General features: G+C 46.5%; 1 protein-coding gene across 3 annotated transcripts in view; it reads left to right on the top strand.

Moving 5' to 3' along the window:
- Tm7sf3 (transmembrane 7 superfamily member 3) overlaps positions 1-23,111 on the top strand; it is a 43,035-nt gene that overhangs the window by 14,552 nt on the left and 5,372 nt on the right. Inside the window, exons 3-12 of one of the 3 annotated variants that reach the window (XM_059256364.1) lie at positions 338-488; positions 1,383-1,503; positions 5,226-5,397; positions 6,582-6,759; positions 12,799-12,885; positions 13,806-13,886; positions 14,931-15,083; positions 16,799-16,896; positions 18,450-18,612; positions 20,814-21,755. In XM_059256364.1, coding sequence (XP_059112347.1) covers positions 338-488; positions 1,383-1,503; positions 5,226-5,397; positions 6,582-6,759; positions 12,799-12,885; positions 13,806-13,886; positions 14,931-15,083; positions 16,799-16,896; positions 18,450-18,612; positions 20,814-21,076 — 1,467 coding nt within the window. In that variant the 3' untranslated portion in view covers positions 21,077-21,755. Of the gene's footprint in view, positions 1-337; positions 489-1,382; positions 1,504-5,225; positions 5,398-6,581; positions 6,760-12,798; positions 12,886-13,805; positions 13,887-14,930; positions 15,084-16,798; positions 16,897-18,449; positions 18,613-20,813; positions 21,756-23,111 lie in introns of those variants that run through there. The other 2 variants (XM_059256366.1, XM_059256365.1) reach the window with 2 other exon arrangements.

Raw genomic sequence — 23,111 nt, 5'->3', positions numbered from 1 at the left:
CACAAATGTGCCTGGTACCTGTATAGACCAGAAGAGGGTATCAAATCCCTGGAACTGTTGTGAGCTGTCATGTGAATATTAGGAATCGAACTCAGGTCCTTTGGAAGAGCAACCAGTGCTCTTAACCACTGAGCCATCTCCAGCCCTCAATGATGATGTGTTTCAGAGCATTCTCCTATGTGAAGGTGTGGATATGTGAACATAGGGATGAAAACTCTACGAAGATTTTTTTCCTTTTTGTTTGGAGGGGTTTGGAGAGGGCTGCACACACTGGCTAGCTCTGCAGTGTATGTGATTTCTCAACTCTCTTCATGGTGGCTTTGCTTCCCAAATGCAGACTCTCCTTCCGGGCACCTCAGAGACAGGTAATGACAGAGGGCTGGTTTTCATCCTTAGACCCGAGCAGACTACGTGCACTTGGTACTTGGAGACGAAAGATGCCAAGCCTGTTCAAAATGTGGCCATTCCACTCTCCTACTCAGAAAGAGGTAATTTCCCAAGTTCATCTGTGGAATATGAGCTTTGTTTGTGGAAACCTAAGGAAAATTATCCTGGTAAAATTGTTTATTACAATTGCAGTTTATTTAATCAGAGTGTTTTAGTATAAGAGGCAGAGAAAGCAGCATTAGAACCAGCCCTTCATAGTTACATGTTATTCTAGGCAGAGGCGGCAGTAGGCTTATCCCACAGAAGGTGCAGGGTTTGGAGAGTGGTGAGCAATGGGAGTATCTAGAGCAAAGAGCCTTGAACACAGTTTGCATGGAGTGCTAAGGTGGGTTCAGAGGAAGCGTAGAGGGTTTGGGCAGAGGAACACTGTTTCATCTTTAGAAAGCTGAGCATAGAGGGACTGATGATGTCGCTTGGTTGGTCAGTCTTTGCCCAGCATGTATGATACCCTGGGTTCCATGTCCAGAAAACTGGCCACTGTGTCGCATCCTGTAATCCAGGACAGGGGAGGTGGAGACGGGAGTCAGCTCCAAGGCAAGTTGGAGGCCAGCCTGAGCTACAGGAAGAAGAAAGAGCAGAGTGACAGAGCAGTGGCAAGTCAGGGAGCTCTTTCAACAGTGTGGGGATGAGACAGGCCACAGTGATGGCTAAGTGAAGTGGGGTGAGGAAATTTAGACTGTTGAAGTTTGGGAGTAGGGCTGGGGAACAGCTCTGTGGTAGAGTGCATACAGCCCTGGGTTTGAAAAAGACATTTTGACGGGGAAGGGGATGAGGGAACTGTACACTTTCAAACCTGTCATGACTCAGTCATGATCCAGCAGCAGCACTGGTGTTGTGTGTTGACATATTGCTATATAGGAAGTTCTTGTGAAGGATCTGTTTCCTGGAGCATGATAAGAATTCTTGGGTTACTAATCTCACCATTTTTCATGCAGATCCTATTCCTGGAGGCTGTAATTTGGAGTTTGATTTAGATATCGATCCCAACATTTACTTGGACTATAATTTTTTTGAAACAACTATCAAGTTTGCACCAGCAAACCTAGGCTATGCAAGGTATGGCTGCCTATCCACCTCTGCCAAAACCCCACTTAGGATACTCATGACGGTAGCACAGGTCCAGCCAACTGCCTCAAGCCCCTCATTTTCAATAGTAAAGTTGAATTGCTTTTTGTTTGGGGGGGGGTTGGCATAATTTAAACCTCAATGCTAATATTTGAGCTATTGTTTATACTGAATAATCTCCTTAATTCTTTTGAATTCTTTATTTGAAGAGACAGGTGTGATGTGAGCCTGTTATGAGCTTGGAAGTGCATCTTAAGATTTATTTTTATTATCAAGTGTGTATGTGTCTGTGTGGATATATGTACATGAGTACCTGTAAAGGTTAGAGGTGCCTGATGCCCTGGGGTAGCAGGCTTTCTTTTAGGCCACCAACCAGCTCCCAAATCATGACATGGAGACTTATTATTAGTTGTGAATGCTTGGCCTTGTCTTAGCTCTTATTTTAATCTGTTTCTCTTCATCTACATTTTTACCTTTCTTTTTATTTGTCCTACTCTGTGTCTGCTGGCTGGTGGCTGCATGGCTGGCCCTGGCCATCCCCTTCAGATCTTTCATTCTCTTCTCCCTCTGGAGTCTAGATTTCTCTTCCTCCTTATTCTCTCTGCCTTCCAGATCATAATGTCCCTCTACTGCCTAGCTATTGGCCATTCAGCTTTTTATTAGACCAATCAGATGCCTTAAGCAAACAAATGCATCACATATTTACATAATTAAACAGATGTAGCACACCTTTATACAGTTAAAATAATATTCCGCAGCATAAACACATGTAACACAACTCTACATAGTTAAAGTAATTTCCATGACACCCTGGAACTGGAGCTACAGGTGGCTGTGAGCTGCCTAGTGTGGGTGCTGGGACTGAGCTTGGTCCTCTGTAAGAGAAATATGTGTACTTCACTGCTGAACCATCTTTCCAGCCCTGTCTTAGTTTTCTCAAAGCATTTAAATATAGCTTTTTAAATATAGCATTTAAATATTTAGGGCATTCCATAGCCCTAAATTCTTACACCTTATGCGGATTTAATTTTTCAAAACTCTGCCTCAGTTTCCACTTTAATATAATAGTAAGGACCAATTGACAGCTCTCTGCCCGCCCACCCCCACAGTGCTAACTGTCGAGTGCTTTTGTTATTTAACCCTGGTGCTCTTATGAAGAAGCAGTTGTTTTGTTTTGTTCACTCCTTCTCTAAACCCAGGCATATTGCTAAAAAAAAAAAAAAAAAAAAAAAAAAAAAAAAAGTTAAGAGATTCTTGTGTCCCAAATCAGAAGAGTCCTCTGGTGTGGGACAGAGAAAAACCAATATTTTTATTTAAAACAGGTTTATTATAAATACAATCTCTTTCTAAAGAAGAAAAGGGGATATGATATAGATATGATGGGATAAAAGGGTAAATTGCTAAACCTATTTTAAAGAGCAGCAATTTGTTTAAAATGTTTTACATTGGTATAGATTTTAGTTTATTAATACCAACTTAAAGTTAATTTTCTTATACTGTGTGTATATCTACTCTTGTTTAAGGTGTTATGTTTGTACAGCTCATTTAAAATTGTAATGGATAATTAAAAATAGATTAATAATTAGTCATCTATGATAATCATACTCGTAGCCATGTTAGTTAAGTCTTCTAGGTATACATAGATATATTTCAGATAGATAGGTAATCTTCAAATACTTCAAAGACCTACAGAATATGGCATTTAAAATGTTTTAAAAATTTAGACTTTCTGGACAGTGAGGCATGTCTGCTCCTGGCAGCACCAATTTACTTCAGAGAGGAGGATGGGCATCGAAGACACTCCATATGGAGTTTATCTTCACCTTGGCAAAAATTGCCATTTGGGCAAGAAACTGTTCTTGCCTGGACTGCTTGATCGACTGGACATACAGGACCCATAGAAAGATGACCACTGAACTTTGCTTGACAAAATGGTCCTTCAGGTTCCTGCTTCGCAGAGGAAACTGCCAGACATTCTACAGGACACTGAGAAAAGTGACCAAGAGACTCTAGGCCTGTGGGATGAAGACAGATGCCCCAACTTTACAAAGGAACATTAGGTAACTGTCTAGGCTGCCAGCTGTCTCTGTCTACTCTCGCAAGACTCCTGAAAGTTGCTTGTGTCCTTCTCCCATTTTTCAGGTAATATTATATCCTTCTGAGGTCTTTGATGTAGTTGAAGACTAGATAGTTATAATTTTCCTTAGTTATGATAAAAGATAAGTTAGATATGAAACCTTAGACTCACAAATATAGGGTAGATAGGATATCTGCTTTAATTTTGCCAAATATAAATAGACTAGATATTGTAACTGTAATTCTTGCTTGATAATTGTTTTGTTATATGTAAATTTACTACGTGAAAGTTAAAATCTTCCTTTTTGAAAAAAAAAAAAGAAAAGAAAAGGGGAAGTGTGGATATTGCTCTGTATAAATAAAATGCTAATTGGCCAGTAGCCAGGCAGGAAGTATAGGCAGGACAAGCAGAGAAGAGAATTCTGGCAACAGGAAGGCTGAGGCAAAGAGACACTGCCAGCTGCTGCCATGACAAGCCAGATGTAAAGTACCGGTAAGCCACGAGCCATGTGGCAACTTATAGATTAATAGAAATGGGTTAATTTAAGATAAAAGAAGTAGATAACAAGAAGCCTGCCACAGCCACACAGTTTATAAGTAATATAAGCGTCTGAGTGATTATTTTATACGTGGGCTGTGGGACTGCGGGGGCTTGGTGGGACCTGGAGAGAAGCTCTCCAGCTACAGTTTTACTTTATTTTCTGGGGTCTTCGAGGTTAGACTCACACACACACACACCCCTAACAATCAAATCAAATCACTCTGGGCCCAGCCCGCTTCAGGATCTGTTTTTTCCTTCAACGATGTCGGCCTCTGTGTGTGTAATAGTCAATGCTGCTGTCACAGAGAACAGACTAAGCATCCCTTATATGAAACATCTGGGACCAGAAGTGTTTGACATTCCCATAGACCTTAATGGTTGAACATCCCTAAATAATCTGAAACCCAAAATACTAACAAATCTGAAACTTCAGATATCATAGTAGAGCCCAAGAAGTTCTAGGTTTCAGATTTTTAGATTAAGGATTGCCAGTCTGTACTGTAAACTCCATGGGTGGATTATGAACAACAAAAATTTACTTATTTATTTACTTAAAGGCATTTGTTTATTTGCTTACACGTGTCCCTGGCTGGCTTGGAAGTCTCTGTGTAGACCAGGCTTGACCTGAACTTGCATTGACCCTCCTCCTGCCTCCCAAGTTACAGCCATGCACCACACCCAGAAGTTTTTCTCACACTATGAGGGCGGCACCTTTGGGTCTGGTGGGGCCCCTCCTGCAGGGTGCAGACTTCTTATTGAGTCTATGTGAGAAGGGAAGAGTGCCTGAGATCTGTCTGGGGACTCGTCTGTAAGGACCAATTTCACTCAGGAGGGTTCCTCCCTCATGACTTAATCATCTCCCCAAAGCCAACTTCCAATACTGTCACACTAGAGGCAGGAACTTCAGATACGAATTTTGGGCAGCATAAACCCAGCCATCGCTGTGTGCTGCTTTTCTCTCGAGCACCACTTAGATCCCACAGCCCTAAACTTGGAATTGTGTCTGCAGAAGTTTGAAATGAGAGCTCTGGTTCCTTCTCATAGACGGGACTTGAGCCACAAGGGACTGATGCTCAGTTTTGTTGGTTGACTTTAGAGGTGCGGAGCCTCCACCGTGTGACGTGGGCACGGGCCAGGAATCCAGGTGGAGGTTGCAGTATGATGTGTATCAGTACTTTCTGCCTGAGGGCGACCTCACTGAGGCCTCGCTGCTCCAGCATCTTCAAAGGATGGCCCAGGTGCCCCAAGTGAAGGCCAGTGCGGACAAGGTGAGTCTGGTTCTTGCAGCTCATGTGGCTGGGTTGGGTGCTCCGATATGATACTATTTGAGGAGAAGCAAGTCAGTTCTGTCTTGATTGCAGCCATAACTGTGACCTCATCATCCTGAGGTAGGAAAAGAAGTCGGTGATAATTTTCTGTACACTTCAGTAACTTAGATAAGAACTTCTGGCAAGTGTAAAAGGGAAAACTCTAAAAACTGAGAAACCACTGAAGGATATACAAATAGGTATTAATATTTTTAACATATTTTACAAATTCTTTGAGAATTTCATACATGAATACAATGTATTTTGATCATATTCACTCCCAACTCCTCCCTCTAACAACTCCCAGATCCACCCCCGAGTCCTTCCCAACTTCTTGTCTTTTTGTTTGTTTCAAATAACCCACAGAGGACAGTTGGTGCTGCCCATAGACTTGTGGGTATGAGCCATCCAGTTGAGCATGGTCAACCTACCGGAGCTACACTCTTAAAGAAAACTGACTCAGGGCTGGAGAGATGGCTCCGCTGTTGAGAGCACTGCATGCTCTTGCAGAGAACTTGGATTCAGTTCCCAGCACCTGCATCAGGTGGATCAGAGCTGCCTGTAACTCCAGCTTCAAGAGGATCTGCATCCTCTTCTAGACTCCATGGGTACTGACACTCACAAGTGCGAATTCATACATGCAAATACACACATACACACACACACACACACACACATACACACACACACACACACACACACACGAACACACACATGCACGCATGCACATGCACATGCGCTTAAGAAAAATAAAATCTGGGCTGGAGAGATGGCTTAGAGGTTAAGAGCACTGGCTGCTCTTCCAGAGGTCTTGAGTTTAATTCCCAGCAACCACATGGTGGCTCACAACCATCCATAATGAGATCTGATGCCCTCTTCTGGCCTGCAGGCATACATTCAGGCAGAACACTGTATACATAATAAATAAATAAATTAGAAAAAAAAAAAAAAAAAGAAAGAAAAAAGAAAAGAAAATCTTTTAAAAAAAGAAACTGACTTTCCCTCCCCAAGAAGCCATCAGCTGTCAATAGCTCCTGGGGACTCCATACTGGAATGTGGACTGGCTTGGTTTTGTGCAGGTGTTGTGCAGGTGACCACAGCTTTTAAAAAGCCATGTAAACACCACTTGTTATGTTTGTCTTTAGGTGGTTACCCTAACAGCGGATGATAAAACGACTGTGTCTTTCTCTTCCCTCCTGGGACAAGGAGTCATTTATAATGTCATCGTTAGGGATCCGTCCCTCAATACATCTGCTGCTTATGTTCCCGTGCACACATATGCCTGCAGCTTTGAGTTAGTGGATGGTAATTGTATTTCTCCTGGTGAGTATCTGGACTTAAACCTGGACAAATTCTTCCTTGACTTTGCAAATCAGTTTCCACTAGTGAAGCTTAAGATTACTCAAGAATGCTTTGTCTAGCTTTCGTTCACTCATTCACCAGTTACATTTGTAAGATACCCCCACTCCCCACCTCCCACCCCCACATCAGGGCTGAATTCACTAGTTAAGAGCACTTGTTCTTGCAAAGGAACCAGGTTGGCAGCTCACAACCATCCATAACTCCATTTCCAGGGTATCTGATTCCCTTTGCTGACCTCTGCATGCATGTGGTACACAGACCCATGTGCAAGCAAAACACTCAACACATAAAGTAAATCAATCTGAAAAAAAGGTGCCATATTACTATACTCCGTGCAAGGCAACAGAATATATCAGCGCAAAACTAGAATACCGAGACAACAGACAAACCCAGAGCATCAAACATTTACCTGGGGTCAGTTTCCCCACCATATACTCTGTGTGTGTGTGTGTGTGTGTGTGTGTGTGTGTGTGTGTGTGTGTGGTGAGGGAGATAAGATGGGTATGCTATATTTGTAATACATATAATACACACACACACACACACATACACATATATGAGTAGCTAGTGGGTACCAGAAAGGAAAAAACAGAGCAGGAAGAGGAGCAGTTGCATGTAGATGAGAGAAAGGTCTTAGCCGCCATGGCTGGTGAAGGCCTTGCAGGCAGGAGCATGTCTGGGCACCATACATGCCAGGCAGAGGGGACAGCCATGCCAAGCCCTGCTTCTAGACACCTGCCTGGAGGTGTGAAGTGGGACAGTGAGAACAGCAGTGGCTGGAGGACAGGAGCTGTGAGGTCAAGGGTCCGGGGTGGTGGCTCCAGGTTGGCCTTGAGGGGCAGAGTGGGCTCTGGTTTTCCTTCCAGAGGAGATAGAAAGCACTGGAAGGTTTTGACCAAAGGGCAGGCATCCGGATCTGACTCAGACGCCGTTGGGGTCACACGGTGCCTGAGGAGAAAAGACAGCCGAGAGCAGAAACAGCCAAATGCGTCAGGAGGCTCCTGAAGTGATGCAGGCGAGGGATGTTGTGGTTTAAGGAGGATGATGTCAGTACAGAGGTTATGAGGTGTGTGTGTGCACATGCTTACATGTGGTGCACACTTTATTTTGAAGTAATTTCACAGGAACGATGGAAGGTAATATAAAGAAGTGTGTGTGTTCCTCACCCTGTTCTCGGTGTCAGTTACTGTACAGTGCTGTTCATTTCCCTTCCTTTTACTGTGTGTGCACAGTGCACACATGCCTGTCTTTCCCAGTCACTTGAGAGTAAGTTGCACGCACACATACATGGGTGGGACCGTTCCCTGGACAAGGAACCTGTACTGTGTAAGGTGGGGAACGTGAGCTGAGCACTAGCCAGGTGTTCGTCACTCTGCTTTCTCACTGCGGGTGCAGTGTGACCAGCTCTCCAAGTTCCCGCTACTGCGATTTCCCCACGTGAAGGGCTGCACCCTGAAATGTGACCCTGAAGAATTGCTCCCCCCCCCACGCCCCCACTGCCCCCGGCCTCTCTCTCTCTGTCTTTTTTGTTTGTTTGTTCTGTTTGGTTTTTCAAGACAGAATGTCTGTGTTCTGTGTAGCTCTGCTGCCCTGGAACTCACTCTGTAGACCAGGCTGGCCTCAAACTCAGAGATCTGTCTGCCTCTGCCTCCAGAGTGCTAAGACTAAAGGCTTGCGCCACCACCGTGCGGCAACACTTTCTCCCTTAAATTGCTTCTATCCCAGCAATAGGAAAAGAAACTGCGGCTTAGATTTGGCTTGAGCCACTAGAGAGGGAGAGCTGACGCACTAACGTAGGAAGGGCCTTGGCAGTGGGTTTGGGGCGCGCTTTGAAAGTCACTTTGGGACCTGCTCATTTGAGAGCCCCATGAGATGTTGCCATGGAGGTGTTCAGTCCATGGTTGGTTGGAGGGGAAGGCTAGGACTGGAGAATATCTGGCTCAAGATGTGTGGCCACAGCCCGTTGGCTTCCTGCTGGGAGTGAGAATGTGGAAAGGTCCTGCTGAGGTCCCTGAGAAAGAGCTGGGTGGTGGTGGGGCAGAAAGCGATGTTTCCCGAGGGCAGTGTGAGAAAGCATGTCAAGAGCAAATGTGGCCAACTGCCTTAGAGCTGAGGAGAAGCCCTGTTGAAAAGTGACCACTGGCTTCGAAGCATGGGGGTCATTGATGCCAGTGAGGGCAAACAGGACAGGGTGGGAGAAAGTCCAGTAGCTCTTACAGGGCTTCCCTCTAAAGAGTCGTTGGTGGTGGTAGAGCCAGCGGTTAAGGCTCCTTCCCTCTGCTAGAGTTGTATCCACTGTTAAAAACACTTAGACCCGTGTTCCCAGCACATGGGAGGTAGAGGCTAGAAGATCAGTTGTTTGAGGTCATTCTTAGCTACATAGAAAATTTGAGGCCAGCCTGGGCTTCATGAGACCCTTGTCTCAACCATTTCCTTTCTCGGCAATTTATTCTGTAGTGCTGAGGGTTAAACGTAGGGCCTTGTGCATGCCGGCCAAGCACGGCAGCTCTGCCATGGAGCTGACATCCTGCCCCCAGTGACTCTTGGAAAGTTGTGAGGAAGACTATTTGAAGGAAGGGGGCTTCTTACAATAGGATGATGTCACTGCAGTGAGGTGGAGGGCTTAGCTCTAAAGACAGCGCCAGTGGGTGGGATTGATAATCAGGTAGCAGGGGATTTGGTGGAAGGAGGGTCACTGAGGGGTGATGTTGGGGTGGGATTCGGTATGAAGTGCAGTGTCAGGATTCTTGCTGAAGAGCGCCAAGGTGATCGATGTCACTTTGAGGGTGGGTGGAGGACGGGGATCCTGTTAGACATTTAATGCAGTCAGGTAACAGGGAGGCTAGTTCTTGCTCATCAGAGTTTTAGAGACCTTGTTGAGACTAACTTTGCAAGGATGTGCACAGAGGGCCCAGGAGAGGGTTCCAGAACCTGACTCATGTGGTCGCACAAAGACAGTCACCTGACTCAAACACAGCCACCCCTGCTCAAGATCTTTGAGAGACAGTGTGAGCTTGCCCATTAGGGTTCCTCCAGCCTTCTCCCTTGAGCCCCTGCTGGTAGGTCCCCAGACCCGCCCTCTCCATGCCCAGTTGTCCTTCAAGCCCAAGTGGAGACTCTTGGGGATGTTAGTTCAAGTTTAACACGGAACAGGTTCTTCCAGGGCACACAGCAGGGAGGGTGTATCCACCTTGCTTGTTCCTACAGGCCTTGGCTTGTGGGTCAGAGCCTCTGGTCACTGATGGCTGAAGGTAAGCTTTGGTCTTTCTGACTTGTTCTAGTCACTCTTTGTCCACACTGCCACTGTTATATCTAGATTCTAGTTTTTAAATTTTCAGTTAAGTAAATTGGTAGGTTTTTTTTTTTTTTTTAACTTTAAAAAAAGTTTCACATGCCAGGCAGCGGTGGCACACGCCTTTAATCCAGTGCTTAGGAGGCAGAGGCAGACGGAGCTCTGAGTTTGAGGACACTTTACTATAAAAAAAACTTTCGGATCAAAGAAAAAAAATCTTATCTAGGAGAGCAAATATTTATACTGTCCGTGGGAAATTAAATACAATGTTTCTGGTGGGTGTTTTGTGTGTTCTGAGGTCACTCAGACTTGCTCTGTACTGAGGATGACCTTTCACCACCTGGCTCCCTTCGGCCACCTCCCCAGTGCTTGGATTACAGGGTCTGTCACCATACCTGGCTTAGATTCTTAAGATGGTTTCCCCACCCCCAGGTTAATGTGAGCAATTCTTCCCTTACCCTTATATCTGGGTCTGTGATAAAGGAGAGCTTCTCTCCCATGTCAGGAACAATGGGTAACTCTCTGTGTAATCTTGGGCAACCCCATTATCTTGGTGATCTTACTTGCTACTTACTAGAAACTACTGTGTGTGTGTGTGTGTGTGTGTGTGTGTGTGTGTGTGAGTGTGTGTGAGTGTGTGTGTGAGTGTATGTGAGAGTGAGTGTGTGTGTGTGAGTGTGTGTGTAAGTGTGTGTGAGTGTGTGTGTGAGTGTGTGTGAGTGAGTGTGTGTGAGTGAGTGTGTGTGAGTGTGTGTGTGAGTGTGTGTGAGTGTGTGTATGTGTGTGTGTGTGATGGTGGTGGTTTGAATGAGAACGGCCACCATAGGCTCATATATTTGAATGTTTGGTCCCCAGTTGGTGGAACTGTTTTGGGAAGGATTAGGAGGTGTGGCCTTGTTGGAGGAGGTGTGTTACTAGGCACTGAGGTTTCAAAAGCCCATACCGGGCCCAGTCCCACTCTCTCTGCTTCCAGCTTATCGGTGAGATGTAAGCTCTCAGCTCCTGCTCCAGTCAGGCCTGCCTGCTTCCATGCTTCCACCATGATACGATGCTCCTGGACTCACCCTCTGAAACTGTAAGGAAGCCCCCAATTAAGTGCTTTATTTTAAAAGTTGCTGTGGTCATGTCTCTTCACAGCAATAGAACAGTAACTAAGACAGTGTTCATGTGTGTGTGCATATGTGTGTGTACATGTGTGTGTACATGTGTGTGTACATGTGTGTGCGTGTGGAGGCCGGAGGTTGGTGTTGGATGTCCTCCTGTGTCACTCTCAATGTCATCTTTTGAGACAGAGTCTTTCACAGACCTGGAGCTCTCTAGTGTGGCCAGCAAGCTCCAGGGATCCTCTTCTCCACCTCCCCAACAACAGGGAGGCATTCACTGCCACATCCACTTGTTATGTGGGTGTGGACCTGAACTCACATCCTCGGGCTTGGAAGGCATTTCACCAGCTAAGCTGTCTTCTTCGCCCCCAGGTTTTTAATGCGAAGAAAAACCAGGCAGAACTCTCCACCCAGCTCCATGGTTTTGGTGACAGTCACCCACACACGTTCTGAAGCAGAATGTGCATTTTTATCTTTTGTGGAATTGTCCTGTGGATCTGCTGTGATTCACAGTCTGGCCTTATACCTTTCATCTGTAGCTCTCCATTGGACACTCTGGAGCAATTGATATATTTGAATTTGTGGCCAACTTGTAAATTTTTCAGAGTGTGTAGGTGTTTTGCATCTGTTCTTATACAAGGATCATTTCCTCATGCTCTTTTTGAAGGGTTTCCAAGGAAGGTGAATTTGGTGAGCAGTGTTTTCTCTTGATAAGGGCTATCTTTTTTAAAACATCAGGGCAATTTATTTACCTTTATGTGTGTGGATGTTTTGCTTGCACGTGGTCTTTGCACTCTGTGAGTACAGTGCCAGCAGAGGCCAGAAGAGGGCATTGGATCCTGTGGAGCTGGGGTTACAGCCGGTGGTGAGCCACCATGTGGGTGCTGGGAATGGATCTGCATCCTCTGTAAAAGCGACAAATGCTCTTACCCAATGAGCTGTCTCTCCCGCCCCCAGCGTTCAGTGTTTCTGAGACAGGCCTCACTCTGACTGTAGCACAGTTGGCCTTGAATATGCAGTGATCCTCCTGTCTCAGCCTCTGGGGCTGGGGTGACAGGCATGCATCACCACAGTGGCTGAGTCAGGTTGTAGCTGAGGAATTTTCTTTGACTGAGTCGCCCCACTTTTCTCCCTGCAGTTTATTTGTTGACCACACAGACTTGTCGTAGGCACATGTTCTGCCATACCCTTCCTAAAGAAACACCGTGGGCGCCAGGAGCATGCGCTGTCTGGTGCCATACCCTTCCTAAAGAAACACCGTGGGCGCCAGGAGCATGCACTGTCTGGTGCCATACCCTTCCTAAAGAAACACCGTGGGCGCCAGGAGCATGCGCTGTCTGGTGCCATACCCTTCCTAAAGAAACACTGTGGGCACCAGGAGCATGCGCTATCTGGTTCTCCTTGTTATAAAAAGCAGGGGTTGGGCGTAATCACCTGCACAGATTAACTCCTTAGGGGAACAAGGATATTTTTAAGAGCAATGATCTTGTGTGGAGTTAACGATTCTCAAACCAGTTCATCTTCCTTTCTATCCTGCTTTGCTTATTGATTAATGAAGATGCATTGGCCCACTAATTTTTATTTATCTATTTACATATTTTTAAGGAAGAGTACCCACCAAAGTGTTCTTCACTCTGCTTGCCCTGCTTGGGCTCTTCGTTTGTTTCTTTGGACACAGATTCTGGAAAACAGGTACCGTTTCCCACATAGACCCTCATTCTGCTACTCCGAGGCTAGCTTGGGCTACATAAAGAAGACTCTCAAAGAAGAGAGAAACATGGTCAATGAACTATGAAATTAGCAAATAACCATTAAATTATGTAAGAGGCACAACACAGGCCAATGCAGCTAGTGTCTGATGTTGCAGCCTAGAACATTATCCATTTAATAATAAAACTGTGGTGGTATTGTGTTCCCCAAAATATTGTGCACCCTAGTAAACTTATCTGGGGTCAGAGAGAGAACAGCCACAATTTTAAACATAGAGGATAGGCAGTGGTAGCACACGCCTTTAATCCCAGCACTTGGGAGGCAGAGATAGGCAGAAATCCATGTGTTTAAGGATACAGCCAAGCATGGTGACTCAATGCCTTTAATCCCAGAAAGTGAGCCTTTAATCCCAGGGAGTGATGGTAGAAGGCAGAAAGATACATAAGGTGTGAGGACCAGGAACTAGAAGCATTTTGGCCTGGTTAAGCATTTGGCTGGTTAAGCTTTTAGGTTTTGAGCAGCACAGTTCAGCTGAGAGCCATTCGGATATGAGGACACAGAGGCTTCCAGTCTGAGGAAACAGGACCAGCTTTGGAACTGGCGAGGTGAGGTAGCTGTGGCTTGTTCTGGCTCTGATCTTCCAGTGTTCACTCCAATAACTGGCCTCAGGTTTGATTTTATTGATAAGACCATTCAAGAATATATTCAAGAATCCTGCTACATAAAACTGTTACTACTGACTTTTAATGTTCCCCTGCCTTCCCGATAACTCTGGGAACGGCCCTGGTGTATGAGTTCTAGATGATTGCGCACAGACTTGTAGATTAGATGGCTCCATTGTGCTGTGCAGATGCCTGACATATGTTTTCACTTGTTTCCCATTTCCTGATGGTTCCTCCTAGAATTATTCTTCATTGGCTTCATCTTCCTGGGGTTCTTCTTTTACATCCTCATCACCAGGCTGACGCCCCTGGAGTACGACGGTGAGTCTAGATGACGGTTTAGCTGGATGTGCAGACAGGAAGCTGCTGGGTTTGCACCCACTGTGCCTCCCCCTCTTTAACCGGGGCTGTGTGTCATATGCATCAAGTGTGAGATGAGGGGCAACCTGTGCCTGGAACAGCACTCCACCTCCACATCCCGGCTTGCTCTCCTGGGTACAACAAAGAGGTAGCTCCAGGGCACACGCCTGTAATCCCAGCACTCAGGAAGCTGAGGCAGGAGGATTAAATATCTGAGAGTAGCCTATGCTACATAGTGAAACCATGTCTCAAAAAACAAAAACAAGCTAGGGAAGTAATGGTGCACAGCTTTAATTCCAGCATTCAGGAGGCAGAGGCAGTGGGATGTCTGAGCTCCAGTCCAGCCCGGTCTACAGAGCGAGTTCTAGGACAGCCGGGCCTATACAGAAAACCTTTGTCTCAGAAAAAACAAACCAACAAAAATCAAACAAACAAAAACAAAGAAGAGGTACAAGCCAGGAGTGGTTCACCAATAAAGCTTTTGCCTGGCCAGTTAAGATCCCAGGGCCACAGAAACGGAAAACCTGGGTGGGTGGTATGTACCTGTTACTCCAATAGGTGTGAGGCAGAGGCAGAAGGGTCAGCATGAGTTTAAGGCCAGCCTGGGCTACACAGTAAGGCCCAAAATAGCACACATTCCCCACTGGGGGGAAAATACCTCAAACATTCTCCTCTTCTCAGCTTCATTATTTCTTGAGACTGTGTCTGATGTGACTCAAGCTGGCCCAGAACTCACTGCATAGCAGAGGATACCATGAAGTTCTGATCCTTCAGATTAGTGCTGGGGATGGAACCCAGAGCTTCATGCCAGGAAACACTCCACCCACTGAGCCACATCCTCAGCCTCCCCAGTCACGCCCCCCCCCCCCCCCCCACATTTAAGATTCTTCCTGACCAAGCTGGTCTGTCCCCAGCCCTGGGGTGACAGTGTCTTTAAGGACATGCAGGCCGCAGTTGAGGTTGAAGCTCACTGATCCATCTACCTGCGCCTTCTCCCATGTGCAGTTCGTCTGGTCCTCACGGCTGTAGTCGGCAGCGTCGGTGGGATCTTCCTGGTGGCCTCATGGTGGCGATTTGGGACCCTCATGCTCTGCATGCTGTGCGTTGGACTCGTGCTGGGCTTCCTCGTCTCTTCTGGGACTTTCTTCACTCCTCTGGGTAGGAGACAATGACTCTCATGCTGGCGGTGTGTGTGTGTGTGTGTGTGTGTGTGTGTGTGTGTGTGTGTGTGCGCGCGCTGAAGCTGGTTAGGAATCAGGATTCTGGAGTGTGTTGCTTATCTCTGCCTTCTGAAGAGCCATGATACTTGCACTGATGGCCTGGCACTTTTAGAGAGGGTCAGCTCAGATTAAGAGTCCTTTTCTCAGAGGACCTTCCTAGGGGATCTTAGAAGGTCCTCAGGGATGGCTTTCTGTGGACTTCTGTTACAGGTAAGGTAGGTAACGGAGCTCGTAGGGCAGAACAGAAGTTTTATTTTTATTTTATTTTTAAATTTTCTTTCAATTTAATTTATTTTGATACAAGGTCTTCCTTTGCAGTCCAGGCTGGCTTCAACTCATGCCAATCCTTTTGTTTCTGTTTCCTGACCTGACCTGAGATTACAGGTGTAAGCCAGTAACCTTTTGAACATTTTAAATCCTCAGAGTCTAACTTGAGTCCTAAGGCGATGCCAGTATGTCTCACAGATGACGAAGGTGCTGCTGTGATGGGCACTGAGCTTGAAACCTGGTGCTGTGACCAGTGTTCTCTTGACCCGTCTCTACTCCTGCCCTTTGCCGTTTCCACCTCCAAGTGCTCCTCAGGCAGCTCTAGGCTGGTTCTGCAGGGTTCCTTCTACTTGAAGTTCTTGTTCTGAGTTATTTATTTCCATCAGTTATAAAAATCTGATGGGGGCTGGAGAGAGAGTTCAGCAGTTTGTAGCACTGGCTGCTCTTGCAGAGGACCCAATTTTTAAAAATTATTTACTTTTTTTTCCCTTTAGGGACAGGATCTCACTATGTAGTTCTGACTAGCTTGGGACTCATTGTGTAGACCACACTGGCCTTGAATTCACAGAGATTCTCCTACCTCTGCCTCCTGAGTGCACCACCACACCTGCCTCGGCCTCCCAAGTGTCTGGGAGTACAGGTGTCTGTCACCACATGCAGATTTTTAACCTAGTCTGAAGAAGAGGACCCCTGTAGCTCTAGGTCACCCAAGGTGTGTTGTCCACTGGATTATAGCAGCCAAAGTGCATGGGGCACCCTGGTGGCCCATGCCAGCCTGTCCTGGAGCTCTTCATGAGCAGGAATTGGTTTAGTGGTTCAAATCTTGACTTTGAATGTTGTCTGTGGGGATCCCCCCATTACAGAAGATTATGAAAGCTTGGAGCTGGAGGAGAGACAAGGAGCCTTCACACAGTATAATCTAGTCTTCCCACTTTGGGGGTAGGAATCAGACCCGAGCCACAGGGCTGAGGAAGAGGGCAGGGGCTGTGTATGGCAGTCTTTTCACATCATCCTCTAGGTCCCCTCCACTTTCTAGAGCATGCCCTTAAAAAGGGATTAAGTTAGCTGGGTGAGGCTGCACACACCTTTAATCACAGCACCGGGGAGGCAGAGGCAGGTGGCGGATCTCTGAGTTCAAGGCCAGCCTGGTCTACAGAGAGAGTTCCAGGACAGCCAGAACTGTTACACAGAGAGACCCTGTCCACAAACCAACCAACAGGCACAGGGTGTGTGTCGATTACACTGACCGTTAAAGAAAACCAGTGTGCCAGCTGCCAGCACCTTCCCTGGCTGGCACTTTAAGCCTTGTGTTTGTGGACAGACACTAAGACAGTGAAATTTAACTTGTGAACATCTTGTTTATTCTTGATTGCTCTGCTTTTCCAGGAAATCTAAAAGTTTTTCGTGATGATGGAGTCTTTTGGGTGTCGTTCTCTTGCATAGCTCTGCTCATTCCCGTCATCTTCATGGGCTGCCTAAGAATAGTAAGTGTTCAGTACAGTTGGCTTCACTCATTAACACACCCTTCCAGCCTGCAGGGAATCACTCATTGAATCCTTTTTGTGTTGTATTTGCTAGGGAGGGGTTTGTGGTTATCTGGGCTGAGGAAGTTCTGTGATTATCATGTGTGTTTGTCCTTATTTTTCTTCAAACAGAGTGGTTATGTAGGGGTCTCAAGTCAGGTTTGCTTTCTCCACCGATTAAAGAATTAAAAGGCAGGAAAGAAGTCACACTCTTAGCAAGTTTTATTAAAAGCTAAAGTGCTGGCATACAAACCCATACACAGCCCATACACACACCTTACACACAGAGACACCACACCAATGTGGAGGGGACAACCCCCCTGCCCCCACATACAGACACCATACTAGTACAGAGAGGACACACACCTCAAACACACACACACCATACCAGTATGGAGGGGACCCCTCCCCATACACAGATACCACACCAATGTGGAGGGAACACACACCCCATACACACACAGACATCACACCATTGTGGAAGGGAAACTGAACTCATCTCAACCCCCAAGGGCTGGGACTGCGAACTGTTTCTGGTGGCCTGGAGTGGGCTCCCTCCTCTGACTCTGGACTGGTCCACTTAAACAAAGAAAGGGAGCTGATAGGCCAGACGCCAAGTAAGCGTGTTCTGGACCAGCTTTAATGGACCTGACTAGCCTGGACTGGTCAGCCAGAGGGGCTGTCAGGTAAAAGAGGCCTACTGGCCTGTTTCCTGTAAGAGGATAAAGAATCAGGAAGTATGCCGTCTTCATCATCTGTCTGTCTGGGATCTGTGCAGCCCTTGTCCCTCAGAGTATCCGTACCTCCCAGCACCCGGAGCAGAGCCAACCACCTTCCTCCACTGCAGCAGCCCAAAGAGGCTTTAGCTTTAGCTGCCTCTGCAGAGTGGGTCCCTTGATTAGATTTTATTGTGGAAGTTCTTTGGGGAAGGGAAGATTGTTTTCTACAGTCTAGCTGTGCGTTGCTTGGTGGCAGAGCTACATTCTAAGGACACTGTTAGACAGTTTTGCCATGGTTCAGACATCAAAGTGTTCTGCACAGACCCGGAGGGCCAGTCACCATGTAGCAGAATCTACGGAATGGGGTCATGGGCTGTATCATTGTACAGTGTTTAACTTTTTACCTAGTCATGCCTGGTGCCCATAGACACTAGAAGAGCTGTCAGATCTATCTGAACATCCACTTGAGTGCCAGGTCCCCTGCAAGAGCAGCAAGTGCTCTGAGCCACTGCGCCAGCCCTATTTTGATAGCCCAGTGTGGTAAGAACCTACTGTGGGGGATGGGAGGAACCAGGAGGAGTTAGGGGACAGGAACGAATTTGATAAAAATAACACTGTCGGAATTCTCCAAGAATGAAACCCCTTCTGGACATTACATGTGGTTCTAACCTTGTTTTTCACTAGCCCTTGTCATTGCTAGGACTTGGGTCCTTTCCATAACACCAGGCGGCGGTGGTGAGAACTGAGGCCGGTCTTGCTGTGTGGGTGACACCTGTCTCCTCTGCTCTTCCACAGCTGAACATCCTGGCTTGTGGAGTTGTGGGCTCCTACTCCGTGGTGTTGGCTGTTGACAGTTACGTGCCCACAAGCCTCTCCTACATCACTCTGAACGTCCTCAGGAGAGCTCTCAACACGGGTTTCCGAGGGGCTTTCATCAGAGTGCCCTTCCAGACTAACGGTAAGAGTCTTGAATCCCGAAATCAGAGTGATGTTCGAATAGGCGTGCCGACTAACCCACCCTACCAGGAGCACGTAGGCATCACCTGGGGCTGAAAGATGAAACACAGTACAGATGCCATGAGAGTGCTCTGCCAATAGGCAGAGGATTCAGATGTCTCTTTCTAAACATCCAAGCAGACTTTGTTAGCTGGGCACACCTGCCCATTCTCAGATAGGGAAGCTGTGACAGCCATGGGTGGGGGCAGATGAGGAATGAGAATGGTATCCTTATTTAATTTAAAATGTATTCTTTCGTTTCCTTAATGAAGATTCCGTTTATTTTCAATTAGTGATCATGTAGTTGCCTTAATTAGACGATTTTGTCCATTACTGACTTTCTATCTTAAGTTGTCTTTGAGACAGGGTCTTACTCTGTAGCCGAGGCTAGCCTCAAACTCCCAGTGATCACCCTGTCTCAAGCCTTCCAGAGATGATGACAGGTATGAACCCCAACACACGGTGGCCTTTGTTACCTTTTAAAGGATACAAATGGTGCACTACACGTTTACAGAGTTTTCAAACTTTGTTGATTTCAGGAAAAGCGTGTCTTAGAACTGGGGACTTAGGAATGGCACAGCTGGGACTGTTAGGAGTTTTTAGGGCAAATCTTTGCCTCTACTTAGCGACAATCCAGATCTTCCCTTTGGATGAGAGGTCAGCAGTGGAGACCTTGTGTTCAGAGAATTTTTTCCCTGGGGGTGGAGGTATCTACCCCTGTCCTTCTAAGTTCTCCACTACAAGGTTGGTTCCACCAGAGTTCCCCGTGGAGACCCAGTGAGTTGGGCTTAATTACAGAGCCTGGGCAAGAGATTGTCTTAAGAGCTTGGGTGACCCCAAGGTAGCCACTCTGGAAAGTCTGCATCCAGCATAGGCAATGGCGTTCCCATAGCCACATCTTTGCCGGACGCTCATTGGAATCTGGGCATCATCTCACGCCATCCTGTGTTCCCTGTGTGAGCAGTCTGCCCCCACCCCGCCCCCTGGAGTGGACTGGTGTATGTGGAGAGTGACTGGGGCAGCCATGCTGTGGGCACTGCACACACATGTAAGGCTGGAGCTCCAGGGAGCAAGACAGCCTACTTTTCACCACTTGCTTTGACTTTCTGGATGCCTGTAGTAGAAGTCTGTGGTATCTCCTCACGCCTTGCTTGTAAGTGCAGAAATACATGTTTGGACACAAGTCCAACACTGGAAAGGAAGACATGGTTTTAGCCTGTTGCACATTGAAGTTAAACAATCAGAGGCAGGTGTCTTGGTGCACAGCTGCACTCCCAGCATTCAGTAATGGAAGCAGGATTGCCATGAATTTGAGGCTAACACAGGCTCATAGTGAGTTCCAAGTCAGGCTACAGAATTCCATCTTAAAAACAAAATGAAAAAGAAAAAGGAAGCCGGGCAGTGGAGGTGCTCGCCTTTAATCCCAGCACTCCGGAGGCAGAGCCAGGCAGATCTCTGTGAGTTCGAGGCCAGCCTGGGCTACCAAGTGAGTTCCAGGAAAGGCACAAAGCTACACAGAGAGACCCTGTCTTGAAAAACAAAACAAAACAAAACAAAAAGAAAGAAAAAGGAATAAAAGGGGTGAGGGAAGAAAAAAAAGAGGACTCGGGACCAGGGAGATGGCTCAGTGGGTGACGTGCTTGCTCTGTACCCTGAGGACCTGAGTTCAGGTACCTGGAACCCAGGTAGAAGCCAAGCATGAGTGTGCATGTGTTAACTCCAGTGGGTGGGGCTTGCTCTGTTGGATGAGGTTTATGGGAGAGCTGTCCAGACAATACGGTGCCAAGCAATAGAGACAGACACCTGCTGCCTACTCAGGCTTCCACACACATGAATCTGCGCACACGGGGGAGGGGTTGAGAAAGGGTTTCTCTGTGTAGCCCTGGCTGTCCTGGAACTCACTTTATAGACCAGGCTGGCCTTGAACTCACAGAGATTCCCCTGCCTCTGCCTCCCGAGTGCTGGGATTAAAGGTGTGTGCTACCACCTGACTACAGTTGGTTTTTTGTTTTTTTTTTAAATAAAAATATCTGGACTTGGTGGCTCATGTCTATAATCTTGGTATTCAAGAGGGCAAGGCAGGAGGATTACCAAAGTTTAAGTAGTCTGAGCTATAGATTGAGACACTGTCTCCACGAGTACAAAGGTACTTCTTTCCTTTAGACTTCCTCGTCCTGGCCGTGTGGGGGATGCTGGCTGTCAGTGGAATTTCACTGCAGATTCGAAGAGAGAGGGGCCTGCCACCTTTCCCACCCCATCCCTACAAGCTGTGGAAGCAGGAGAGAGAACGCAGAGTGACTAACATTCTGGACCCCAGCCACCACATCCCTCCGCTGAGAGAGAGGCTGTATGGCCGATTCACTCAGATCAAAGAGCTCTTTCAGAAGGAACAGCCGGCCGGAGAGCGGACACCCCTGCTTCTGTAGAAGGCCGAGGGCTTGGTCAGTGTGCCTCACCCTGGAGTTCTCCTCTAGACTGCCCTGCTGTCCCAGGTCCAGTGCGGGATCAGCTGCGGTCAGTGAGAGGGTGGGTGCCCCTGTTGACAGTAGTGGAGTTAGAACATTCTAGGTGACGGTGAGAAAAAAATCACCAAACAGCTGGCTGTAGAATGCTTTGCCTCATTTTCCACAATCTTGAGAAGTTACCCTTGGTTTATAAATACGATTGATGTGTTTTATAAAATATACCAAAAAATAAAAGTGTCAGTTCTCCTTCAAGCCCTGGTGTTTTCTCTTACAGTTTCTCGAGCAGTTTGACTCGTCTGAACCTGTGGAGGGAAAGGCTGGCACTGGGTTTTTTTTTGCTTTGTGTGTAGAGGTTTAGGAATTTGATCCTAGGTCCCTGAATGGTAAGATTAAGGGAAAAGTAACCCCCCTTTCCATTAAAAGCAGTCTGATTACTTGGCTGCATCTCATATTTTAAATCAGGAACCCTTCATTTCTTTCAATGTTTTAACAATTTTTAAAAAAGGCTGTGGGAAACTATCCTAAAATGTATCAACATAAATTCCCTGTTGTTTTGCCTCTGAGGCTTAAAGTGGTAATTTATGTAACTCAATTATTTCTGTAATTGAAAATAGCTGTTTATTAAAGATAATAGAACTTTTGTATGGCTAAGTTATTTACAGCCCAGTGGCCTGCTCTTGTTTGGAGCATTTAAGGCAGTGTCGACCGGTGCATCCGATGAAGAATGGACTGTATTTTGTCAGGATGAGTGGTTGCTGCCTTCCTGAGTGTCACTAACAGGGAACCTTTTTACCTGCTGTGGGAAGCAGCTGTGTCAGCACCTGTGAAGTCACTGCTAATGACTGCTACTGTGTTATCCAGGCCTGTGCTCCGAAGCTGAGGGAGCCAGCTAGGATGGAGACACTCGGGAGCTGCTCCTTAGGGCGCCCTGGGTTCTGTAAGGAGTGCCCAGATGCCCAGGGCCGCACGCCTGCCTCTCCGGGTTGTGGGCTGAGCTGGCTTCCTGACGTGTGACAGCGCGGCTGGTTGTGGCTGTGGTGTGCTACACCAGTGGTTAGTGAGGCGACCGCCGCGTCCGCGATGATGTCTCTTCACAGGTAGTGGGAGGAGTCTTCCGTTTGGGTTTTGAAATGTTTTGAAGATAAAACATAATGAAAAAATGACAAAATAAACCACTTTTGTTTCAAAAAATTCTTATTCGGTATTAGTGTCTAGCTTCACAATGAACTTGTTTTATGAAAAAAACTTTACTATAGTGACTCTGGCTTCTGTCACATACCTACATTTTAGTTGTGGGGAATGTTGGAGAGCAGTTCTCTGTACTGTCAGAACACACTGCCAATCAGAGCCGTAAAAGGCAGAATATGCTTTCTTGGAGGGAGAATACAAGTTATTTTTAAATTTCATAATAACTTTTATTAATTCGACTTGTATAATTTTTGTAATAAATATCTATTCTGAAAAAATGCTTAAGGCCTCCTTATTGTGATGTCTCTACAAGTTTATACTGGTCATGTCTGTACTTTTACAAACAAAATGGTTTAATCTGGAAAATAGTTGTTTTAAAAAACTCAGCTTAAGTCTAATAGGAAGTAAAGGATACACAGGGTGATATATTACAGTTTACATATATAGTATATGTATATCTAAATTTATTTTAAAAAAATTTTTTTCCGAGCCAGGGTTTCTTTGTGTAGTTTTGGTGCCTGTCTTGGATCTTGCTCTGTAGACCAGGCTGAAGATCTCTTAAAATCACAGAGATCACCTGGCTCTGCCTCCCTAGTGCTGGGACTAAAGGCGTGTGCCACCATCACCCGGCTAATTTAAATTTTTTTTTTTCCCCCCGAAACAGGGTTTCTCTGTGTAGCTTTGTGCCTTTCCTGGAACTCACTTTGTAGACCAGGCTGGCCTCGAACTCACAGAGATCCACCTGCCTCTGCCTCCCGAGTGCTGGGATTAAAGGTGTGTGCCACCACCACCGTGCAATTTTTTAAAA

Source organism: Peromyscus eremicus, chromosome 3 (assembly GCF_949786415.1).
Source record: "Peromyscus eremicus chromosome 3, PerEre_H2_v1, whole genome shotgun sequence".
In the NCBI taxonomy this organism is placed as follows: Eukaryota; Metazoa; Chordata; class Mammalia; order Rodentia; family Cricetidae; genus Peromyscus; species Peromyscus eremicus.
This window is presented reverse-complemented; position numbering and strand designations above follow the sequence as displayed.